Source organism: Oncorhynchus masou, chromosome 11 (assembly GCF_036934945.1).
Source record: "Oncorhynchus masou masou isolate Uvic2021 chromosome 11, UVic_Omas_1.1, whole genome shotgun sequence".
Lineage (NCBI taxonomy): Eukaryota > Metazoa > Chordata > Actinopteri > Salmoniformes > Salmonidae > Oncorhynchus > Oncorhynchus masou.
Genome location: NC_088222.1, coordinates 46012542 through 46035651, shown reverse-complemented (window position 1 = coordinate 46035651; position 23110 = coordinate 46012542). Strand labels below are relative to the sequence as shown.

General features: G+C 45.8%; 1 protein-coding gene across 6 annotated transcripts in view; it reads right to left on the bottom strand.

Moving 5' to 3' along the window:
- The window catches only part of zzef1 (zinc finger, ZZ-type with EF hand domain 1), a 54451-nt gene that overhangs the window by 8536 nt on the left and 22805 nt on the right, over positions 1 to 23110 (bottom strand). For all 6 annotated transcript variants that reach the window (XM_064978629.1, XM_064978630.1, XM_064978632.1 and 3 more), the window contains exons 34-55: positions 22256 to 22394; positions 21930 to 22095; positions 21545 to 21673; positions 21268 to 21401; positions 20995 to 21164; positions 20605 to 20809; positions 20076 to 20269; positions 19505 to 19791; positions 18905 to 19079; positions 16021 to 16153; positions 15586 to 15833; positions 15056 to 15370; positions 14721 to 14821; positions 14346 to 14481; positions 14064 to 14249; positions 13614 to 13787; positions 13300 to 13443; positions 11420 to 11588; positions 11019 to 11117; positions 9003 to 9168; positions 7969 to 8119; positions 2263 to 2334 (exon numbers count right to left, since the gene is read on the bottom strand). In XM_064978629.1, the coding sequence (XP_064834701.1) occupies positions 2263 to 2334; positions 7969 to 8119; positions 9003 to 9168; positions 11019 to 11117; positions 11420 to 11588; positions 13300 to 13443; positions 13614 to 13787; positions 14064 to 14249; positions 14346 to 14481; positions 14721 to 14821; positions 15056 to 15370; positions 15586 to 15833; positions 16021 to 16153; positions 18905 to 19079; positions 19505 to 19791; positions 20076 to 20269; positions 20605 to 20809; positions 20995 to 21164; positions 21268 to 21401; positions 21545 to 21673; positions 21930 to 22095; positions 22256 to 22394 (3693 nt within the window). The remainder of the gene's footprint in view (positions 1 to 2262; positions 2335 to 7968; positions 8120 to 9002; positions 9169 to 11018; positions 11118 to 11419; positions 11589 to 13299; positions 13444 to 13613; positions 13788 to 14063; positions 14250 to 14345; positions 14482 to 14720; positions 14822 to 15055; positions 15371 to 15585; positions 15834 to 16020; positions 16154 to 18904; positions 19080 to 19504; positions 19792 to 20075; positions 20270 to 20604; positions 20810 to 20994; positions 21165 to 21267; positions 21402 to 21544; positions 21674 to 21929; positions 22096 to 22255; positions 22395 to 23110) is intronic.

The window sequence follows — 23110 nt, the reverse complement described above, 5'->3', positions numbered from 1 at the left end:
GCAAGTAGCAGCAGCATAAAACAAAAGGGGGGTGGGGGAGGTGTCAATGTAATTTGTCTGGGTGGCCATTTGATTAATTGTTCAGTCGTCTTGTGGCTAGAAGATGTCAAGGAGCCTTTTGGACCTAGACTTGGAGCTCCGGTACCGTTTGTCGTGCGGTAAGCAGAGAGAACAGTCTATGACCTGGGTGACTGGTTTTTGACTAATTTTTGGGCCTTCCTCTGACACCGCCTAGTATATAGGTCGTGGATGTCAGGAAGCTTGGCCCCAGTGATGTACTGGGCTGTGCAAGCTACCCTCTGTCGTGCCTTACGGTCGGATGCCGAGCAGTTGCCATACCAGGCGGTGATGCAAACGGTCAGGATGCTCTTGATGATGCAGCTGTAGAACTTTTTGGACCCATGCCAAGTCTTTTCAGTCTCTTGAGGGGGAAAAGGCATTGTCGTGCCCTCTTTACGACTTTCTTGGTATGTTTGGACCATGATAGTGTTGGTGATGTGGACACCAAGGAACTTGAAACTCTCGAGCCACTCCACTTCAACCCCGTTGATGTGAATGGGGGCGTGTTCGGCCATCCTTTTCCTGTAGTCCACGATCATCTCCTTAGTCTTGCTCATGTTGAAGGAGATCAGGCCGACCACTGTTGTGTCGTCAGCAAACTTAAATTATGGTGTCGTGGGTGAACAGGAAGTACTGGAGGGGACTCAGCATGCAGCCCTGAGGGGCACCCGTGTTGAGGGTCAACGTACAGATGTCTTGTTGCCTACCCTTACCACCAGGGGGCAGCCCGCCAGGAAGTCCAGGATCCAGTTGCAGAGGGAGGTGTTTAGTTCCAGGATCCTTAGCTTAGTGCCCACAAAGCTCATCACTATGGTGTTGAATGCTGAGCTGTAGTCAATGAACAGCATTCTACGTGTTCCTTTTGTCCACGTAGGAAAGGGCAGTGGTGAGTGCGATTGAGATTGCGTCATCTGTGGATCTTTTGGGGCAGTATACAAATTGGAGTGGGTCAAGGGTTTCCGGGATGATGGTGTTGATGTGAGCCATGACCAGCCTTTCAAAGCACTACATGGCTACCGACGTGAGTGGTACGGGCTGAAGTCATTTAGGCAGGCCACCTTTGTGTTCTTGGGCACTATGGTGGTCTGCTTGAAACATGTAGGTATTACAGACTCGGCCAGGGAGAGGTTGAAAATATCAGTGAGACACTTGCCAGTTGGTCCGAGAATGCTTTGAGTATACGTCATGGTAATCCCTCTGGCCCGTGGCCTTGTGAATGTTGACCTGTTTAAAAGGTCTTGCTCACATTGGCTACGGAGAGAGTGACCACACAGTTGTCCGGAACAGCTGGTGCTCTCATGCATGCTCCAGTGTTGCTTGCCACGAAGTGAGCATAAAAGGCATTTAGCCTGTCTGACAGGCTCGCGTCTCTGGGCAGCTCACAGCTGGGTCTCCCGTTATAGTCTGTAATAGTTTGCAAGCCCTGCCAGATCCGACGAGCATCAGAGCCAGTGTAGTAGGATCCAATCTTAGTCCTGTATTGACGCTTTGCCTGTTTGATGGTTCGCCTGAGGGCATAGCAGGATTTCTTCTAAGCGTCCAGATTAGTGTCCCGCTCCTTGAAAGCGGCAGCTCTAGCCTTTAGCTCGGTGCAGATGTTGCCTGTAATCCATGGCTTCTGGTTGGGAAATGTACAGTCACTGTGGGGATGACGTCGTCGATGCACTTATTGATGAAGCCGTTGACTGATGTGGTATAGTCCTCAATGCCATTGGATGAATCCCGGAACATACTCCAGTTTGTGCTCGTAAAACAGTCCTGTAGCGTAGGATCCGCGTCGTCTGACTACTTCCGTATTGACAACAGTCTTAAAAGTGGTATGTCAACGTTGTTTGTATTGCACGGATGGAGAATGTTTTGGAATATTACGGAGATCTGGGTCTGGAGGCACAGTGAGAATGTTATCTAACCTATATGTTTGAGCCCACATTGCAAAATGCATCATTCATGATATTGATAACCATCTAGGTCACAGAGTCGTCCTAGGCAAAGTGTAAGTACTTGGAAGATATTTGAAATAATAGTTTCTAAGCATTACCATCCTGAGTGAGTAGAATATGTAGTTACAGCTCTAAATCTTTATAATGAGATGAAAAAAAGAATGTCACTTTCTACATTGCTAGCATCATGATGCTGGTGGTCAATCCCCGTCTTCAACATTACTAAGTACAAAGTGGTGCAAGTCTAACTGTAAGTTCTTACCAGTGCTGTGCGGGCTAGGAGCTGTTCATTGGTGGTTAGGGCTAATAGGTACTCCTGGAGAATGCCTTCCTCCTGGAAAACAAAGACAATGGTTTGTCATCCTTCTCAATAAGACCTTGCTCATCTGTCCTTACATGCTTACTACACTGTGACTTCCACGCACAGAACATACATTGAGCAATAAAACTGAGGTACAAACAGTGAATATGCTATGGCTTTCAAATCATCGATTTCTGCCAAAAGTGCCCATACAACCTACAGTACATTCACTGGAAAGAGTTCATGAAACATTCCAGAGACAATCTCACTTGTCAATGGGAGAGTTTCTGACCACTTACCTCAAGAGTACTGAGAACAGCTTTCTGTGGTATGTAGAATTTAGCGTAGGAAAATCCTTCAAAATTACTAACAAATAAAATAGAGCTTCCAGCAGAAGAAGCCAATTCTGAGAAAGAATCACTCTGTCATGAAGACCTGGGTTCAAATAGCATTAGTTTTCTATCAGATACTTCAGCTGCGCTTAATTGAGCTTGTCTGGCGCAATGGAACTAATGTAATAGTCCCCAGAAGTGCAACTCCAAACATCGCCCACCTGGCACTCCAGACAGGCTCAACCCCACTCTGGAATTAGACGAAAAAACAAATCCTAGTTGAACCCAGGCAGGTCTGGTGTTACTGTTATTATGTAACAGTGGAGAGAGAGAAGAGTTCCACAATATAGATAAGACTGTGACTGGCCAAATGGAGCTTTTATGGTGTAGCTAGTAGGAGAGGGAGACACAATCCAGACCCTCATACCTCCATCCGTCAGTCTCGCAAGCTGCTAAATGTGACTCTATTCCCTATTTAGTGCACTACTTTCACAAGGGTCCATAAGGCTCTGGTCAAAAGTAGTGCACTATATAGGGAATAGGGTGTATTTTGGGACATATCCTCACTCTCCCTGTCCCAGCCTGCTGTTTATACTAAGGTAATATCTTGGACTATTTGTACAGCTGACTGCGCGACAATCCCTGACATGTATACTTCAGGAGATATAGGCGAATATAACTAAAGGATCCATTTGATGATGTTAGAAACGCCTTTATACAAGTCACTTCCTGTCTGAAGTACATTGTGTGCGTACCAAATAGCACCCTATTCACTACATAGTGTAATGCTTTTGAAAAGCAAAAGTAGTGCACTACACACAGGGAAAAGGGTGCTATTTGGGATGCAGGCTATGTCTTAGAGATTAACATCTTCCTGAGGTGCTCTCATGCACATAGAACAAACGTTTCGGAAGTTGGGAACCCAGACCCACATCTCCCATGCACGCTGGCCAGCTCTGTCACGAGACACTACATAAGACACTGTTGGGGATGCAGCAGAAGTGACTGTATATTAACCACTGAGCCTTGGCAGTTCATACAGTATGTCTACTGGTTCTGGATGATAAAGTTCTGAACCAGATAGGCTACAGTTGACAACTAGCCAAGCTGGCTTTATTTGGCACATTAACAGAAATGTTGATTCAGGTCTATTGTTTCTGTCAAATTAACCTCTAATATGAGTAGGGTGCTATTTGTGGAGGCTTACATAATGTACTTGGTCCTCATTTTTTGTTTTTGAAAACCTAATAAAAGTAAAGGCTCTAAAACCTGACGCGTCAACATGTTCAACAGCACGCCGCGCTCGCAGCATCAGGTGTCAACATGGAACTGTGAACTACGCTGTATGTCATCACCTTACTGGGAACTGCCCCATTCGTCAACACGCTGACAAAGTAGATTCAATGCTCATAATTATTTTTAGGACAAAGGTGATGATGTATCTATTACACCTTCACAACTCCTGTAGTCTGGTCTGAGCATAGACATCTGTATAATATATTGTCAGGGTGTGAGTGTGTCGATCTCTCCCTTTGTGTAAGTGTATGTGTGTGTGTCATAGTAGAACAGAGTCTAAGGTTTGTCTAAGGTTTAGACACACACACAGACTAGTGCATGCTGAGGCTATGGTCAGTGTTTCCCCTCTGATTTTTTTCAGTGGTGGTGGCAAGGTTAGTGGGGGTCATTTGGGACACACTTTTTTATTTTATTTTACCTGATTTTTACTAGGCAAGTCAGTTAAGAACAAATTCTTATTTTCAATGACGGCCTAGGAACAGTGGGTTAACTGCCTGTTCAGGGGCAGAACGACAGATTTGTACCTTGTCAGCTCAGGGATTCAAACTTGCAACCTTTCGGTTACTAGTCCAACGCTCTAACCACTAGGCCCCAATAGTGTGCAATATGTATGACAAGGCCCTGCACACCTCTGGGATGCCCCTCCTCCTCTGTTCTTTCGCAGAACACAACACTTCACTACCCACCAGTTCAGATATGGAGAGTGAGTCAGCAGTAAATAGGCTTTGCAGCAAACAAACACATTTAGGTGTTTGTGAGAGTGTTTGTAAAAAAAAGTATTTTTCTGTGGGTTGATTATACAGAGAGAGATGGGTTATATACAGTACCAGTCAAAAGTTTGGACACACCTACTCATTCAAGGGTTTTTCATTCTTTTTTACTATTTTCTACATTGTAGATTAATAGTGAAGACATCAAAACTATGAAATACCACACAGAATCATGTAGTAAACAAAAAGATGTTAAACAAATCAAAATATATTTTATATTTGACTCTTCAAAGTCGCCACCCATTGCCTTGATGATAGCTTTGCACACTCTTGGCATTCTCTCAACCAGCTTTATGCGGCAGTCAGCTGGAATGCATTTCAATGAACTGGTGTGGCTTGTTAAAAGTTAATTTGTGGATTTTTTTATTATTTTATGTGTTTGAGCCAATCAGTTGTGGTGTGAGAAGGTAGAGGTGGTAACCAGAAGATAGCCTTATTTGGCAAAAGACCAAGTCCATGGAAAGAACAGCTCAAATAGGCAAAGAGAAACGACAGTCCATCATTACTTTAATGCATGAAGGTCAGTCAATACGGAACATTTCAAGACATTTACATTACATTTACATTTACTTTTTGAAGAAAGTTTCTTCAAGTGCAGTCGCAAAAACCATCAAGCGCAATGATGAAACTGGCTTTCATGAGGACTGCCACAGGAAAGGCAAACCCATGGTTACCTCTGCTGCCGAGGATAAGTTCATTAAAGTTAAATGCACCTCAGATTGCATCCCAAATAAATGCTTCACAGAGTTCACACATCTCAACATCAACTGTTCAGAGGAGACTGCGTGAATCAGGCCTTCATGGTCAAATTGCTGCAAAGAAACCATTACTAAAGGTCACCAATAAGAAGAAGAGACTTGCTTGGGCCAAGAAAAACATTAGACCAGGTGAATGGACATTAGACCAGGTGAAATCTGTCCTTTGGTCTGATGAGTCCAAATTTGAGATTTTTTGTTTCCAACCGCCGTGTCTTTGTGAGACGCAGAGTAAGTGAACGGATTATCTCTGCATGCGTGGTTCCACTGTGAAGCATGGAGGAGGTGGTGTGATGGTGCTTTGCTGGTTACACTGACCATGATTTATTTAGAATTCAAGGCACACTTAACCAGCATGGCTACCACAGCATTTTGCAGCGATTCGCCATCCCACCTGGTTTGCACTTTGTGGGAATAATATTTGTTTTTCAACAGGACATTGACCCAAAACACACCACCAGGCTGTGTAAGGGCTATTTGACCAAGAAGGAGAGTGATGGAGTGCTGCATCAGATGACCTGGCCTTCACAATCACCCAACCTCAACCCAATTGAGATGGTTTGGGTTGAGTTGGACAGCAGAGTGAAGGAAAAGCAGCCAACTAGTGCTCTGCATATGTGGGAACTCTTTCAAGAGTGTTGGAAAAGCATTCCTCATGAAGCTGGTTGAGAGAATGCCAAGTGTGTGCAAAGCTGTCATAAAGGCAAAGGGTGGCTACTTTGAAGGTGGCTACTTTGAAGAATCTCAAATATATTTTGATTTGTTTAACACTTTTTTTGGTTACTACATGATTCAATATGTGTTATTTCATAGTTTTCATGTCGACGCTATTATTCTACAATGTAGAACATAGTCAAAATAAAAACCCTTGAATGAGTAGGTGTTCTAAAACTTTTGACTGGTACTGTATATATACACACAGTATATCCAACAAGTCAGATGGTAAAATGTCTGCACTGCTAGAGCTGCCCCAATCAACTGGAAGTACTGTTATTGTGAAGTGGTACCATTTAGGCGCAACAACGGCTCAGCTGCAAAATGGTAGGCCACACAAGCTCAAGGCCCGCCAAGTGCTTAAAAGCGCATGAAAACCGTCTGCTTTCGGTTGCGATGTTCGATGAGCAGGTGTGCACATACTTTTGGTCATGTAGTGTATGTGGTTAGATAGATAGATAGATAGATAGATAGATAGATAGATAGATAGATAGATAGATAGATAGATAGATAGATAGATAGATAGATGGATGGATAAATCGGTGGATAGATACACACGTTCCTCTTAGGTGAATCAGTGTCTGACCTGCGTGTCGATCTCAGGCCATCACTATGGTACCCAGTGTGACTGCGTGAGTGCTAGTGAGAACTCTTACTGCCCCCTGCTGGTAGAACCACACAACACTCCCACATGAAAACACCACATCAACCTTAGTTTGAAGCCCACACACACACACAGAACAACAACAACAGCAACACATCCACCATAGGCATTAGCCCAAACCAGACAGACACCCAGACATACTCATTTCCTCTCATATCCCCAGCAGCCAGCGGTGGAAATCCATCTCTGTGACAAGTCAACAGATCATTCATTTCAGTAATTTCACTGTTGGACTGGCAACTTAAGCCGCATTCATTCAGTGGGGAGAGGAGAGGGAACTACTCTAGTCGAGAGCCTTTATAGCCAGTCAGGTTGAATGGGTATCCATCTTTAAATAAGTAGACGTGACAGTTCCGTCTTGAACTAGCTCATTTTAAGAAAAAATGAAAAGATGAACTAATGTCTCCACCTGTCAGAACACAATGTAGACGTGACTGGCTCAATTTAAGGGACACCAAGCTAGAAGGATCATTTCCTGCTGGACTGCAAAACACATGCACGCCTTTCCTTAATTCAGAATTCAAGGCAGGTTATAGAGCAACTGGTCACCCACGCACCTATTGAAGGTTTCAGGTGGGCAGCTCTCACTCGCTTCATCCTCGCCATCTCTCCTCTCGCTCTCTCCCCCTCCACCCTCTCTTTCATTCTGTCTCTCCCCCTCCCAGGCTCCATCCCTCTCTCTCCACCATCAAGCTAGAGAGATAATAAATAGTGGTGTGCCAGCCAGGCAGCAGGTGCCAGGGGCTGTGTTGTGTGACAGATGGCAGACCTGCTGCTCTGGGCCTGGACTGGGCCCAGCAGGTGAACAGGTGGGCTGAATAACACACTGAGGGGTCAGGGCTATGTGACAGTGCTATATTAACCTTCCTAGGTGGAAACAGGCAGGCTAGCTGACAACACTGATTACCACACACACATATTGAGAAGTGCATTAACACATCTAGAGTGCCAGCACTATCTATAGACTGGTAACTGGTTCTTCACATTGACATGTCTGATAAAAAGGACGAGCTCTTTGGGTATTAGTAAACTATGTATGAACCTGTACAACCTTTTACATACTACCCTCCCATCATAGAACGTTATGTCCTCTAATTGGACAGCAGCAAGTGTGTCTGTGTGCATGTGTTTCTCACCATGGCCCTGGCTTCAGCAATGAAGAAGAGCTCCGTGAGTGCTCTGTGTAGGGGCAGCAGTACAGTGATACTGGTGGGGTCCTGACTCAGACCGCTCTCCATGGTCATGAACAGCTGCCATAGAGGCCTCAGCAGGGTCAGCTCACAGCCCCTACATACACACACACACAGATAAAAGAGTTAGAGACTAGCACACACTCAACACACACACACACACGTTTGGTGTCTTTTCAGTGAGATGTGAACCTGCAAATTGGGTCAAGTTAAGCTCCGTTAGTTCTCACCATTAGGCGACATCATACATCTGTAGGATAGTGGGTTCGGTTCCTGGGATCACCCATACGTAAAATGTATGCACGCATGTCTGTAAGTTGCTCTGGATAAAAGCGTCTACTAAATCACATGTATTATTATTATAACACATTGTGTATTCTATTTAGTCAGGGTGATGTCACTACGGCCAGGTGGGGCCAGCGGCATGGAAAATATGCAAATCCTCCAATAGATATGTGACCTCATCTCCATGGCAACTATCAGGACATTAGGCTTCTCTGGAATACTCTAAGCAAAAACTGTTTTCTCTAGCTCTAGGGGGAAACACAGACGCAGAGGATACAGATGTGTTTGTAATCTTCATACTGTGCCTTGAAATTGGGTACAAAAGGGGTCACCAGAATATCATCCTAGGAAACTATTAAATGGTTTCAGCTGCTAATCAGTAGGTTTTTTACCAAAGTCTCAAGTATAATAGTGTACCCCAATATTTGTGACAAGTTTGCTTTATGGTTCTAGTAGGCAAAGAGTGCGGTTGGGTCATGTGTTTGGGAGTGTGAATCCAGCTTGTTACTTTAGGTACCTGATTCTAAACTAGGCTAAGTAGTGCCTGAAGTCCTGAAAGCGTTGAGCAGGTGACAAAATGAGGTGTGTGTGTGCGTATTTACTTGTGTGTGTACTGTGTGGATATACAGTTTGTGTGTGTGCGTGCATGCGTTCAAGATGGAGGCGAGGGACAGGGACATTGGACGGAGTCTCACCTCTGTGATTGACACTGCAGGAGGCGGAGCAACAGGTGGATGGCCTTCAGTCTTTGGTTCCCGGTCTGGCGGCAGGCCACGCCCACCTGCCACTCCCAGATGTCAGCCAATGGGAGGTGGCTGAGCACTTGGTCGTCAGCCAACATTTGTTTTAGGATCTCAAAACCTGTTTGAGGAAGAGACAAAGAGCCGGTCACGGGTGCACCTCAGCCACACTCAAGGTACTAAACGACATCATAACTGCCATCGATAAAATCGATAAAAGACAGTACTGTGCAGCAGTCTTCATCGACCTTGCCAAGGCTTTCGACTCTGTCAATCACCATATTCTTATCGGCAGACTCAGTAGCCTCGGTTTTCGGATGACTGCCTTGCCTGGTTCACCAATTACTTTGCAGACAGAGTTCAGTGTGTCAAATCGGAGGGCATGCTGTCCGGTCCTCTGGCAGTCTCTATGGGGGTGCCACAGGGTTCAAATTCTCGGGCCGACTCTTTTCTCTGTATATATCAATGATGTTGCTCTTGCTGCGGGCGATTCCCTGATCCACCTCTACGCAGACGACACCATTCTATATACTTTCGGCCCGTCATTGGACACTGTGCTATCTAACCTCCAAACGAGCTTCAATGCCATACAACACTCCTTCCGTGGCCTCCAACTGCTCTTAAACGCTAGTAAAACCAAATGCATGCTTTTCAACCGATCGCTGCCTGCACCCGCATGCCCGACTAGCATCACCACACTGGATGGTTCCGACCTTGAATATGTGGACACCTATAAGTACCTAGGCGTCTGGCTAGACTGCAAACTCTCCTTCCAGACCCATATCAAACATCTCCAATCGAAAATCAAATCAAGAGTCGGCTTTCTATTCCGTAACAAAGCCTCCTTCACTCACGCTGCCAAGCTTACCCTAGTAAAACTGACTATCCTACCAATCCTCGACTTCGGCGATGTCATCTACAAAATTGCTTCCAACACTCTTCTCAGCAAACTGGATGCAGTTTATCACAGTGCCATCCGTTTTGTCACTAAAGCACCTTATACTACCCACCACTGCGACTTGTATGCTCTAGTCGGCTGGCCCTCGCTACATATTCGTCGCAAGACCCACTGGCTCCAGGTCGTCTACAAGGACATGCTAGGTAAAGCTCCGCCTTATCTCAGTTCACTGGTCACGATGGCAACACCCATCCGTAGCACGCGCTCCAGCAGGTGTATCTCACTGATCATCCCTAAAGCCAACACCTCATTCGGGCGCCTTTCGTTCCAGTACTCTGCTGCCTGTGACTGGAACGAATTGCAAAAATCGCTGAAGTTGGAGACCTTTATCTCCCTCGCCAACTTCAAACATCAGCTATCTGAGCAACTAACCGATCGCTGCAGTTGTACATAATCTATTGGTAAATAGCCCACCCATTTTCACATACCTCATCCCCACAGTTTTTATTTATTTACTTTTCTGCTCTTTTGCACACCAATATCTCTACCTGTACATGATCATTTATCAATCCAGTGTTAATCTGCAATATTGTAATTATTCGCCTACCTCCTCATGCCTTTTGCACACATTGTATATAGACTCCCCCTTTTTTTCCTACTGTGTTATTGACTTGTTAATTGTTTACTCCACGTGTAACTCTGTGTTGTCTGTTCACACTGCTATGCTTTATCTTGGCCAGGTCACAGTTGTAAATGAGAACTTGTTCTCAACTAGCCTACCTGGTTAAATAAAGGTGAAATAAAATTTAAAAAAAAGAGAGATTTAGACGTGAAAGGATATAAACTATTTCCCTCTATGATCAGACAGAGCACTCAGTAGCACTTCTTCTTGTGTGTGTGTGTGTGTGTGTGTTCAGTCAGCTGCATTAGACTCCCATTATAAAAGCTTAACCACATGTGACAGGTCCTCAGCTGATGCTAGCCCCGGCCCACTTCGTTCATCAGTCTCACTCTCCCAATGCCGCTGCAGTGTGTGTATGTAGGTGTGCGTACATGCATGTGTGTAGACCAACCTGTCTGGAAGCGGCCCCTGTGTCCCCCAGTGACAGTGAATTTGTATCCCCACTCTGTGTTGCTCATGTCTGAGATGAACCTGTAGTGCAGAGTATCCCCTGTGGAGAAAACACACATCAGTAATCAACACATCCTGAGACTACACACACACAGACACGTGGTAAAACTATGTAGATAGAATAGATAGAAACCACATTGTGGAAACATCTTTAATACCAACCCCAAAGCATTTCAATTAATTGGGTGGCATACTTACTCCTAGTCCACTCTCCCTCGCCTAGACCCCCCTCTCTCTTTCCTAGTCTCCCCGTCCCCTCTCTCCCAGACAGCCCCCTCTCTCTCTCCCTGCCCCAACCCCTTCTCTCCCAGACAGTCCCTCTCCATGCGAATGTCCCCTCACCAGGGATTTCGAAGTCAGTCCATTTCTGTGGGGAGCCGCTGAAGTTGTGCAGATCCTGGAGAAAGTCAGAGCTGCTGCCCATGATAAGTTCATCACAGCCCTCCTCTGTGTAACAGCGGGAGTCAAACTTCACAGATAGGTAGATGGCCCCTGGGATGTGCACCTTGTCCTACAGAGAGAGAGAGAGAGAGAAAGAGAGAGAACAAGGGAACGAGAGAGAGAGAGAGAGAGAGAGAGAGAACGAGAACGAGAGAGAAGAAGCTCTACAAAATCATTGCTCGGCTGCAGAACAGTTAGTCCAACGCATGCTTCCTCCAGTAGGCCACACAGGAAAGCCACAGTACATAACTGGCGTGGAATTATCTTAATATCAAAAGAATGAAAACCACTTCCACATGCTTGTATTTGAAGTTATGTATCATTTTCTTGCAAATGCTCATTGATACTGATATACAGTTGAAGTCGGAAGTTTACATACACCTTAGCCAAATATATTTCAACTCAGTTTTTCACAATTCCTGACATTTAATCCTAGTAAAAATTCCCTGTCTTAGGTCAGTTAGGATCACCAATTTATTTTAAGAATGTGAAATGTCGAGAGTGTCGAGAATAGTAGTCGAGCGAATTATTTATTTCAGTTTTTATTTCTTTCATCACATTCCCAGTGGGTCAGAAGTTCACATACACTCAATTAGTATTTGGTAGCATTGCCTTTAAATTGCTTAACTTGGGTCAAACGTTTCGGGTAGCCTTCTACAAGCTTCCCACAATAAATTGGGTGAATTGTGGCTCATTCCTCCAGACAGAGCTGGTGTAACTGAGTTAGGTTTGTAGGCCTCCTTGCTTTCACACTCTTTTTCAGTTCTGCCCACAAATGTTCTATAGGATTGAGGTCAGGGCTTTGTGATGGCCACTCTAATACCTTGACTTTGTTGTCCTTAAGCCATTTTGCTACAACTTTGGAAGTATGCATGGGGTCATTGACAATTTGGAAGACCCATTTGCGACCAAGCTTTAACTTCCTGACTGATGTATTGAGATGTTGCTTCAATATATCCACATAATTTTCCTACCTCATGATGCCATATATTTTGTGCAGTGCACCAGTCCCTCCTGCAGCAAAGCACCCAAACAACATGATGCTGCCATCCCCATGCTTCACGGTTGGGATGGTGTTCTTCGGGCTTGCAACCCTCCCCTTTCTCCTCCAGACATATCGATGGTCATTATGACCAAACAGAGGACATTTCTCCAAAAAGTACAATCTTTGTCCCCATGTGCAGTTGCAAACCATAGTCTGGCTTTTTTATGGTGTTTTTGGAGCAGTGGCTTCTTCCTTGCTGAGGGACCTTTCATGTCGATAGGTCTTGGATGACTTATTTTGATTTTCCCATGATGTCAAGCAAAGAGGCACTGAGCCTAAAGGTGGGCCCTGAAATACATCCACAGGTAAACTTCCAAATTGACTCAAATTATGTCAATTAGCCTATCAGAAGCTTCTAAAGCCATGATTATTTTCTGGAATTTTCCAAGCTGTTTAAAGGCACAGTCAACTTAGTGCATGTAGACTTCTGACCAACTGGAATTGTCATACAGTGAATTATAAGTGAAATAATCTGTCTGTAAACAATTGTTGGAAAAATTACTTGTCATTCGCAAAGTAGATGTCCTAAGCGACTTGCCAAATCTATAGTTTGTTAACAAGAAATTTGTGGAGTGGTTGGAAAATGAGTTTTAATGACTCCAACCTAAGTGGATCTAAACTTCCGACTTCAACTGTATATCCTATATTGAGAAACTTGTAGACCTTCTAGTGTGCATGTGGAAAGTGAGATGTGGTAAGAGTTCTTAGTGGGGAATTAGATCTATGTGGTACCCACCTCAAAGTTAGTGTTGTTGTCGTAGGGGTGTTTGGACTCCCGGACTTGCACGGCCATGCCAGGCTCCTCCATGAACTGACACGCTGTCAGAGACAAACTACCCAGCATGCTCTGGCTGCAGCCAACCAGCACTTTCTGTAGAATCTGGTGACCAAAGGAATGAGTTAACCCACATCAACATGTAGACACCCTACACATTTCCATACCACTCACTCACACACAATTTTGTGCACCCCCTCTCACCCGTTTCCAGAGTGGAAGCTCAATAACTCCCTGTGTGAAACATCACACACACACCACCGCCACACGCTTACCCTCTCCCAGAGTGGTCGTTCCTCCAGCTGCATCAGCATGTCCAGGATGTAGGCCATGTGTGATGCCCCGCTCAGCTCCAGAGCCTCCTCACTCAGTGGCGCCCCCTGGGGCCAGTCAGCCAGCAGCGACGCCAGCACGTGGCGGGCATACAGGGTGGCGATGGCCTGGTTCACCTGAACATATTGATATCGTCATATCATTTAGAAGACCATTTTATCCAAATCAACTTGCAGTACAGCGACTGCATACTTCTTGAGTAGGTACAGATTAAGACAAGTCCTGGCCTAAAAAAAGCATATTCAATGGCTTAATATGTGTCCGGGAAACAAGCCCGTTTAGTATACGTGATCCTTGCAGGAATCGAACCCATAACACTGGCATTGCTAGCTAGTGCCATGCTCTTACAGTACCAACTGAACCAGACAGACAGGACCTCCGCCTCCACCTACCTTGACTAGGTACTGTCTGACAGAGCGGTTGCTGCGGGCGTCCAGCTCCTTGTGCAGCAGGGCGGAGGACTTGGTGCGGCGCTGCTTGGCGTAGCTCAGCTGGAGGTCAGTCTCCGTGTTGGTGATCAGCTTCTGAGTCACCACCGTGGTCTCCTCCGTAGCCTTCTCACAGTGACTCGGCTTGGACTGGGAGAGGAAGGGGAGTGGGTTATTTATCAACTGGTTCTATTATCTTACTGACACCAATTCTTCAAACTACGTCAAATGTAATGCAGTGCTCACCACACAGGGCACGACGATCATGTCAGTGTCCACGGCCTTGGTGCTCCTCTCCTCAGAGCGAGGTCTCTTGGTGGGCTGCCACTTCTGAGCCAGCGTCCTAATCGTCTCGTCCGTCTTGATCACGTCTCCATCAAACCTGCGGGACGTCAACCAAGTCAGCCACCATCATGCAACGTCATAGCAGAACAATGTCTGGGATGGATGAAAGCTAAACAAGTCAGGCATGAACATGGCATTGGTGCAATGGTATTCAAAACACATTCTTTATGAAGCATATATTTGTTTATTTCTGTAAAGTGTGTTGTGACTGTTAAATTCAATTGTGATTTGATTTGTATGGAGGAATGTATGACAGGAATGTGATCCAATTCTCACCTCTTCTGCACCTCCAGAAAGAAGGAGTCCGTTCTCTTCATCTGCAGCTCGTACATGGCCCGCAGGATGTGCAGGGGCGCGTTTAAGGCATCATGGGTAATCTGAAACAGACACAATTCAGAGAGATTGTTACAATTCAGAGAGAGAGATATCGTTACTTTCTCGTCCAAGTGGTTTATTGCTATTAAAGCAGTGGTTAACAAGTTTGCCTACCGACTGGAAACCCGGGTTCGAGACCGGAGATCCAAGGGGCTGTAGCCCTTCGATACATTAGTGTCAGAAGTAGGATAAAAATAAAAAAACAGTACAATGAGGATGTGGGCATCCCTGCTGACCTGGAAGCAAATCTTAGTCTCTTCGTCGAGCCCCTCCAGTGGGTCAGGCCGGTTGGGGTCGGGGTCGTCGGCACAACAACTAGAGTGGTCCGAGTCATGCTCCTTGTCTTGCTCCTTCTCCTCCCTCTCCCCGTCCTGGCCCTGGGCCATGCTGTGGATCTCTCTCTTGGAGGAGTAGAGCATTATGGAGAGGATCTCCAGGTCTCGGAGCAGCCACAGCTTACTGAAGCCTGTCCCCTTACTGCACTTCCTCACCAGGAGCTGGGTCAGACCGGATTGTTGGATGGCCTCCTGGGCCTCAGCAACGCCGTGCTTCTACAGGGAAGGAACACAACAGGAAATGTTAGACAAAGTGTTCAAGGTCAACCACTAGAAGACGGAAATGGACATTCAATAAAAAAAGACTAAAAATCTAGAAGAAAAACACAGCACAGGTGATTAACATAAAATGTCATATTGCAGAGAGAGAAAGGGACATACTGTAGAAGTTGACTGATGATAACCAAAAGGTGGCTTTGTTTCTGAGGTACCTTGAGTGTGTTGTAGAGGCCCTTGAGGGCCAGTGAGACGACCCAGGAGGCCTCCACAGCGTCGGGGGTGCTGCTGTCCTGACTACTCTGCAGCAGGTGGCTGATGATGGAGGTGAAGTTACTGAGGTAGCGGGTTAGCTGGGCCTGGGGGGGTCCCTGACCCTGACCTATGCCCTGGACCTGGGACCCTGGGCTGTGGGAGCCTGTAGCACTGGAATCCTGCGGCTGGATCAGCTGGTAGTCCTTAACTGTAAGGACAGGAGAGGGGTGGCATACAGATTCAGGAAATCTTTATTGTCCCATTGCTGGGCAATTTGGTTGCAGCAGTATAAAAACATCAAAACAGACACACAAATGTGTGAGGGTTTAAAATACAGCTCTACTATGTAAACCATGAGCAAAATGTATGAAATTTGTGACAGTCCGTCCTCTCACCTGTCTTTCTCTTGCGGGTCTTGACATCCACCACAGCAGCGTGGTTCTTCTCGGTGAAGTGCTTGAGTAGGATCATATGATGCTGCTCGTTGGCATTGTCTATGAACACTGACTGGGTGCCCATACACAGCACCTAGGATAGCAGAAACAGCCAGGGTCAGACAGAGGGCACAACAGTGCAGGGCAGAAGGTCTTCAAGCCCCTTGAATGGTGGGCTAGTGGAGGAGACAGCAGCAGATTGAGTGATGCAGTACGAAGACGCCAACACCATCATCAAGTTTGCTGAAGACAATGGTGGAAGGCCTGATCACTGACTACGACGAGACAGCCTATAGGGAGGAGGTCAGAGACCTAGCAGTATGGTGCCAGGACAACAATCTCTCCCTGGTCACAAACAGATGATGTGTTGTGCACTGTCCACAAGTCCACACGTGAAGGGAAAAGGTGAGAGGAGAAGAGAGCATAGATGCGAGAAGGAATTATAAAACAGTCAAAGGGATCATGCTGTTTGTATGTGGCTGCTATGAAAGTGAACTGTGTTTGAATGTGATCAGGGGTGTATACATACAGGCAATTCTGTTGAAAGACTTTACTTAAATAGAAGCAAACGAAACAAAAACGGGGATAAACATACCTGAATTTGTCCAATAGAAACTCGTGTTAGATACAGTGAGGGAAAAAAGTATTTGATCCCCCTGCTGATTTTGTAAATTTGCCCACTGACAAAGAAATGATCAGTCTATAAGTTTATTTGAACAGTGAGAGACAGAATAGAAAAACACATCTCAAAAATGTTATAAATTGATTTGCATTTTAATGAGGAAAATATGTATTTGACCCCCTCTCAGTCAGAAAGATTTTCTGGCTCCCAGGTGTCTTTTATACAGGTAACGAGCAAAGATTAGGAGCACACACTTAAAGGGAGTGGTCCTAATCTCAGCTTGTTACCTGTATAAAAAACACTTGTCCACAGAAGCAATCAATCAATCAGATTCCAAACTCTCCAACATGGCTAAAACCAAAGAGCTCTCCAAGGATGTCAGGGACAAGATTGTAGACCTACACAAGGCGGGAATGGGCTACAAGACCATCACCAAGCAGCTTGGTGAGAAGGTGACAACAGTTGGTGCGATTATTCGCAAATGGAAGAAACACAAAAGAACTGTCAATCTCCTTCGGCCTGGGGCTCCATGCAAGATCTCACCTCCTGGAGTTGCAATGATCATGAGAACGGTGAGGATTCAACCCAGAACTACACGGGAGGATCTTGTCAATGATCAAGGCAGCTGGGACCACAGTCACCAAGAAAACAATTGGTAACACAATATGCCGTGAAGGACTGAAATCCTGCAGCGCCCGCAAGTTCCCCCTGCTCAAGAAAGCACATGTACATGCCCGTCTGAAGTTTTCTAATTAACATCTGAATGATTCAGAGGACAACTGGGTGAAAGTGTTGTGGTCAGATGAGACCAAAATGGAGCTCTTTGGCATCAACTCAACTCGCTGTGTTTGGAGGAGGAGGAATGCTGCCTATGACCCCACGAACACCATCCCCACCGTCAAACATGGAGGTGGAAACATCATGCTTTGGGGGTGTTTTTCTGCTAAGGCGACAGGACAACTTCACTGCATCAAAGGGACGATGGACGGGGCCATGCACCATCAAATTTTGGGTGAGAACCTCCTTCCCTCAGGCAGGGCATTGAAAATGGGTCGTGGATGGGTATTCCAGCATGACAATGACCCCAAACACACGGCCAAGGCAACAAAGGAGTGGCTCAAGAAGAAGCACATTAAGGTCCTGGATTGGCCTAGCCAGTCTCCAGACCTTAATCCCATAGAGAATCTGTGGAGGGAGCTGAAGGTTCGAGTTGCCAACCGTCAGCCTCGAAATCTTAATGACTTGGAGAAGATCTACTGCAAACCTGGTGGCCAACTACAAGAAACGTCTGACCTCTGGGATTGCCAACAAGGGTTTTGCCACCAAGTACTAAGTCATGTTTTGCAGAGGGGTCAAATACTTATTTCCCTCATTAAAATGCAAATCAATTTATAACATTTTTTACATGCATTTTCTGGATTATTTTGTTGTTATTCTGTCTCTCACTGTTCAAATAAACCTACCATTAAAATTATAGACTAATAATTTCTTTGTCAGTGGGCAAACGTACAAAATCAGCAGGAGATCAAATACTTTTTTCCCTCACTGTAGATAGATAGAAACTGTTGGACTAATGATTACACCCTATATTCATATTCCTTTCACATAATTACTACATCAAGCTTGTGACTACAAACTCATTGGATGCAGTTGTAGTTTGTTTTGGCCTATGTTATCCAAAAAGTCTTACAACACCGATTAACTAGCCAGCTAATATTGTTGCACTTGTTATGACCAGGAGTCTTAGGCCTAGTTAACTGGTCTGTAACCTGAATACATTTTGGAATTCATGTGAGAAATCAACGTTTGAGGACCGTGTTGGATGCACATGTGCCCAGGGAGACAGCAACCTTTACCTTAGGTCCAGGGCCAGCTTTGTCTTGACTCTTTTGAGTCTGCGAGCCCAAGCAGATTATTATGGTCAGATGGTGACGGAAACAAATATACGGAAACAGGAAAACTACAAAACAAGCTAATAAAATTGAATAAAAGGCCTCACAGCCAACAAACAAACCCAGCAGCCTCATGGCTTGCAAGCTGGGACACTGACAGATGATCACCCTAATTGGCAGCACCTGATGTGCTTATCAACCAGGCTCAGCACCTGGACAAGGTTGCTGCTTCCCCCTGTGGGAATGGAATGTGGACGCGATAGTGAGCTGTAGTGTGCTGTCTAAACTACCTAACCTATTCCATAAAAATAGTAGCTGAATTAGTCAGTACCTCAGGGAAGCCGACCAGCACCAGCAGGGTGAAGAGGTTGGTGCGTTTGAGCGTTTGTGGTAGTTGCCGGACACAGTGGTCAGTGAAGGCTGCTATGACAACACTCCACTGGGGACAGGCGTTCAGGCTCCGCAGGATATCAGCCACCGAACACGCCCAGTCCAGACCTATACGACTAGATTTCAAAAGAGAGAGAAAATATATCTAGTGACTTCATCATAACAATGACTGTCAAGCAACCTCTTCACATTTAGATGTGTCCTATATGACAACAAAGAAGAGAGCGGGAGAAGAGATGTCTTTACAACAATGGCGTTAGAATAATGGTCACGCAACACAGTCAAATCTGCGGCACACGTAGGAAAATATCAGTTGAACGATTTGAATTAACAATTGAAAATGTTACTGTGAGCTGCAAAATAACTCATTTTAACACAAAACAAATGTTAGCCAAAATTAGCTAACGTTTGCAAACTATTTCCCTTGTTGAATGCACATCTAGATCTACTGGGTGTCCTGTTCCACTCTCCGGTTCACTGTGGTTTACAACTCATATATAAACACAAATAGCGAATGCATGTCTATGGTGCCATTGTTTACCTGTCCAGACAGACAGCCCCCAGGCTGAAAAGTAGCTGGGTGGTCTTCCAGCCCTGTGTGTCAGCCCCGGAGGCAGCCCCCTCTCCAGGGGTGAGCAGCTCGTACTTATCGGCGAGGGCCTCTCTGACGGCCACGTCCGCCTCCAGGGGTGGTATCCTCAGCAGCAGCTGCCCCAGGAGACCAAGGGTCAGGTGGTAGGTCTCGTTCAGACACCCGGCATTGGAGATGACCACCCTGAAGAGCTGGGGCAGGATGGGGCTCAGGCTGGACAGAGCAAGGGTGGAGCCCTGGGGGAGGGGGGAGATGCAAGAGGTCAGAGGTCAATGGATAAATAGTTACAGCGGTAACTACACAGTAATAACTGTAGTAACAATATTACCTTGCATAGTAACCGTTGTTAGTTATTACTGTGTAGTTGCACAGGGCAACTTAAGTGACCGCTTGAACTTAAAGAACGGTGTATTGGCTCTGAGCCCCCTTGGCTATTCAGAACAATACAACTGAAGGCACGTCATAGACTCAGTATGGACTTCCTAGCTTCTGCTGCTATCTTGTAGTACAACCATCTTACCGGTTTGGCTGGAGGCAGCATGGCAGCTAACAGCCCCAGGATCCTCTCTCTGGAGCACTCTGCAAACACATGCTCCTGGATGGGCACCTTGGCCATCTTCTCCATCTTCTCATCCCTCTCCTTCATCATCTCTCTCATCTCTTCTATGTCCTCAGGCGTTGGAGAGGTGATGGTCTCGGAGACCGACTCTGGAGCTGGGGGATACAGGGAAACAGGCAAAGGTTAAGGCAAAGGTTAACTTAGCTTCATCTCCAGACGAGATTAGGCGCAGCAGTCATGGACAAAGATGGATGGATGAATGCTGTGATACCGACTGACACACTCATTCAAACAGGTCGGTGGACAGGATGACTTAACCAACATTCAATTCAGCTATAAGATATGCGCAACATTCTTGTACCATTTCACCAATTGGTGATGAAAGCTAACAATGGTCTGACACACATTCAATTGAATTCAATTCAAAGCGACTACTAAACTCCATGGGGGGGGGATTAGAAAAGCACAAGGCTGGTCCTTCCCTCCTCACCTCTGATCACGGGAGAGAGTGTTCCCTCGCTGGACAGAGATGGGGTCTGGCTGAGGCTGGACGAGTCTAGGGTGTCCTGTTTCACCAGCTTCTTCTTCCCCTTCTCCTGTCCTCCTTCTCCCTCTGACGTGGAGCACACCTCCAGGGCAGCAGGGGGAGACTGCACCTCCTTCTCCTTCTCCTTCTCCTTCCCCTGGGCTTTTCTCTGATGAATAAAAAGAAGAAGGATTGTCAGTGTGTGGTGGTGTATTGGAGCAGTAGAAGTGAACAGCTGCAGCGGGAAATGGATTCTGAAGCAGAATCACATTGGTAAAACCAGACATTTTACAAGGAGTAGGGACACAATATGGAAGCCGAGGCCTGGCTCCAGGCCCGGGTCAATTAACTCACCTTGTCCCTAGAGGGCAGTGGTGAGCAGATAGCAGTGGTGGAGCCAGGCAGAGAAGATGTGTCTTCTGTGGTGGTGTTGATGCTGAGCTCCTGGGAGGGTGACTCAGGACACAGCTCACTCTCTGACTCATTAGAGGCCAGCAGGGACAGCAGGGCAGAGGACCGCAGACCTGCACACACACAGGGATGGAATGATTCAATAGAAACCGTAACAAGTTGCGATATGTAACTGTATAATTTCCCTCCCCATCACTACAAGATATACAGGCCTACCTTTGCCAGTCTGTCCCTTGAGCAGGCACTCGGTAATGAGCTGTGAGCAGCGTGTCTGCAGGGCGGAGGCCTGGGTCAGGGTGTCTGGCCCCAGAGGCTCCCCCTCCTGCTGTCTCTCGCTGCTCAGGTCTGAGGTGTAAAGAAAAGAAACAAATACTTTTCAATGACAATTACAACTCCATCAAGTTGAATGCTGGTCCCATATTGTCATTGTTATGTGACAGACTATTGACTTGAAGCTCCCTTTCAGGATAAGAGTTGAGCACGTTTACCTGAGGTGTACAGGGCCAAGGCAGCAAACAGCAGCCAGGAGTAGTTGTGGATGTAGGGCTGTATGAGACGGTGGCGGTCACTGATCCTGATGGTCACCATGGGACAGACGGTGATCCGATGGGTCGGGAGGTGACTGGAGGACGACATGAAGGAAAAACGAGAGACAGGGTGAGAGACGGTAAGCTGCTGCAGTACCTGTGCATTAGCGCCGCAGTCAATTCTACTGAGGAAGACGTATCAGCTTTAGCAGGTTTTTAGATCGATTAGATAAGAGACGTAACATATAATAAGCCTCATTAAAAGACAGTATAAAGCCTCATACATGCTTTTAGCGTTATACCTAAAGTGTTTCCGAAACAAAAATGTGTTAGTATGTGTTAGTATGTTACCTGTCGGGGTATTTCTTGGCATTGTAGCAGCCGAAGCAGAGGTCAAAGTCTTCACAGACATTACAGTTGATCCTGCTGCCCACAATGAGGCCCTGGCAGTGGTCACATGCATACTCCATGTTCACCATCTCATGGTCGTCCTCGTGACCCTCAGGTTTGGCACCACCTAGATACACACAGACGGTTCAGGTAGTTTTGAGGAAAGATGCAACTGTTTTACATTCTCACGTTGAAGCTTAAACAAGACACTTCAGGTCCAGCTCTACACATGTGGGGTGTGTGCGTGTGTGTGTGTGTGCGCAATGAGAGTGTGTGTGTGTACTCACTGAGGAAGCAGGTCTTGCACAGGTCCATGTCCATACACTGCAGACAGCGGTACCGGTGCCAGGGGGCCATCCTCTCACAGCCATCACAGGAGATCACCACGTTGAGCAGGTCGCAATAACGAGCTATGAACATGTGCATCTGAGGACAGGGAGGGGTTAACTACCTCAAGCTTTTGGACAATATCATGGACATGGTTGGGGTCAATTCCATTTCAATTCAAGTGGTAAACTGAAATTCTAATTCCAATTGTCCTCAATGCATTTCAATGACAAAATTGTAATTAGAATTGACATTTTTGTTAAATTCCTAACTTCCTCATCATGGCCATTCTTTTTCTCTGGGGTCCTGAAAGAACCCTGTTCAGGATAAATGTGTAACACCAGCTACGTTTTCTTTACATAGCAACTTTCCCTTGCTATTTTACAAGTGACCACATAATATATCAGAGATTAGGAGATGGTTTTCAGAAGAAGACTATGAGTAAATGTTTGCCAAAGAATTATTCATACCGCAGAGATCCCGGATGTTTTTGTGGATCAGCTGCCGCCTTAAAATTCCGACTATCACGGGAGGTTATGGCAGAAGGTGTTGTCTGTTTTTATTTGACTCAAATAAGGAACTAAATTTGACCAGTCATGCTTATCGGTCAATAGGCACATTTGCATAATTTAGTGGAATTGAATTGACCAGTCTGTATTTTCGTTAGTCATGCATCTTATTTATCACACATGACACACACCCTGTTTGACAACCGTGTTCCGAGGCTTTTAAGTTATATATCTAACTCAACCATTTATCTTCTAAATGTTTTGGCATTGAGCTCCAGAAAGTCTCTTTCTGACCACATCCATTTC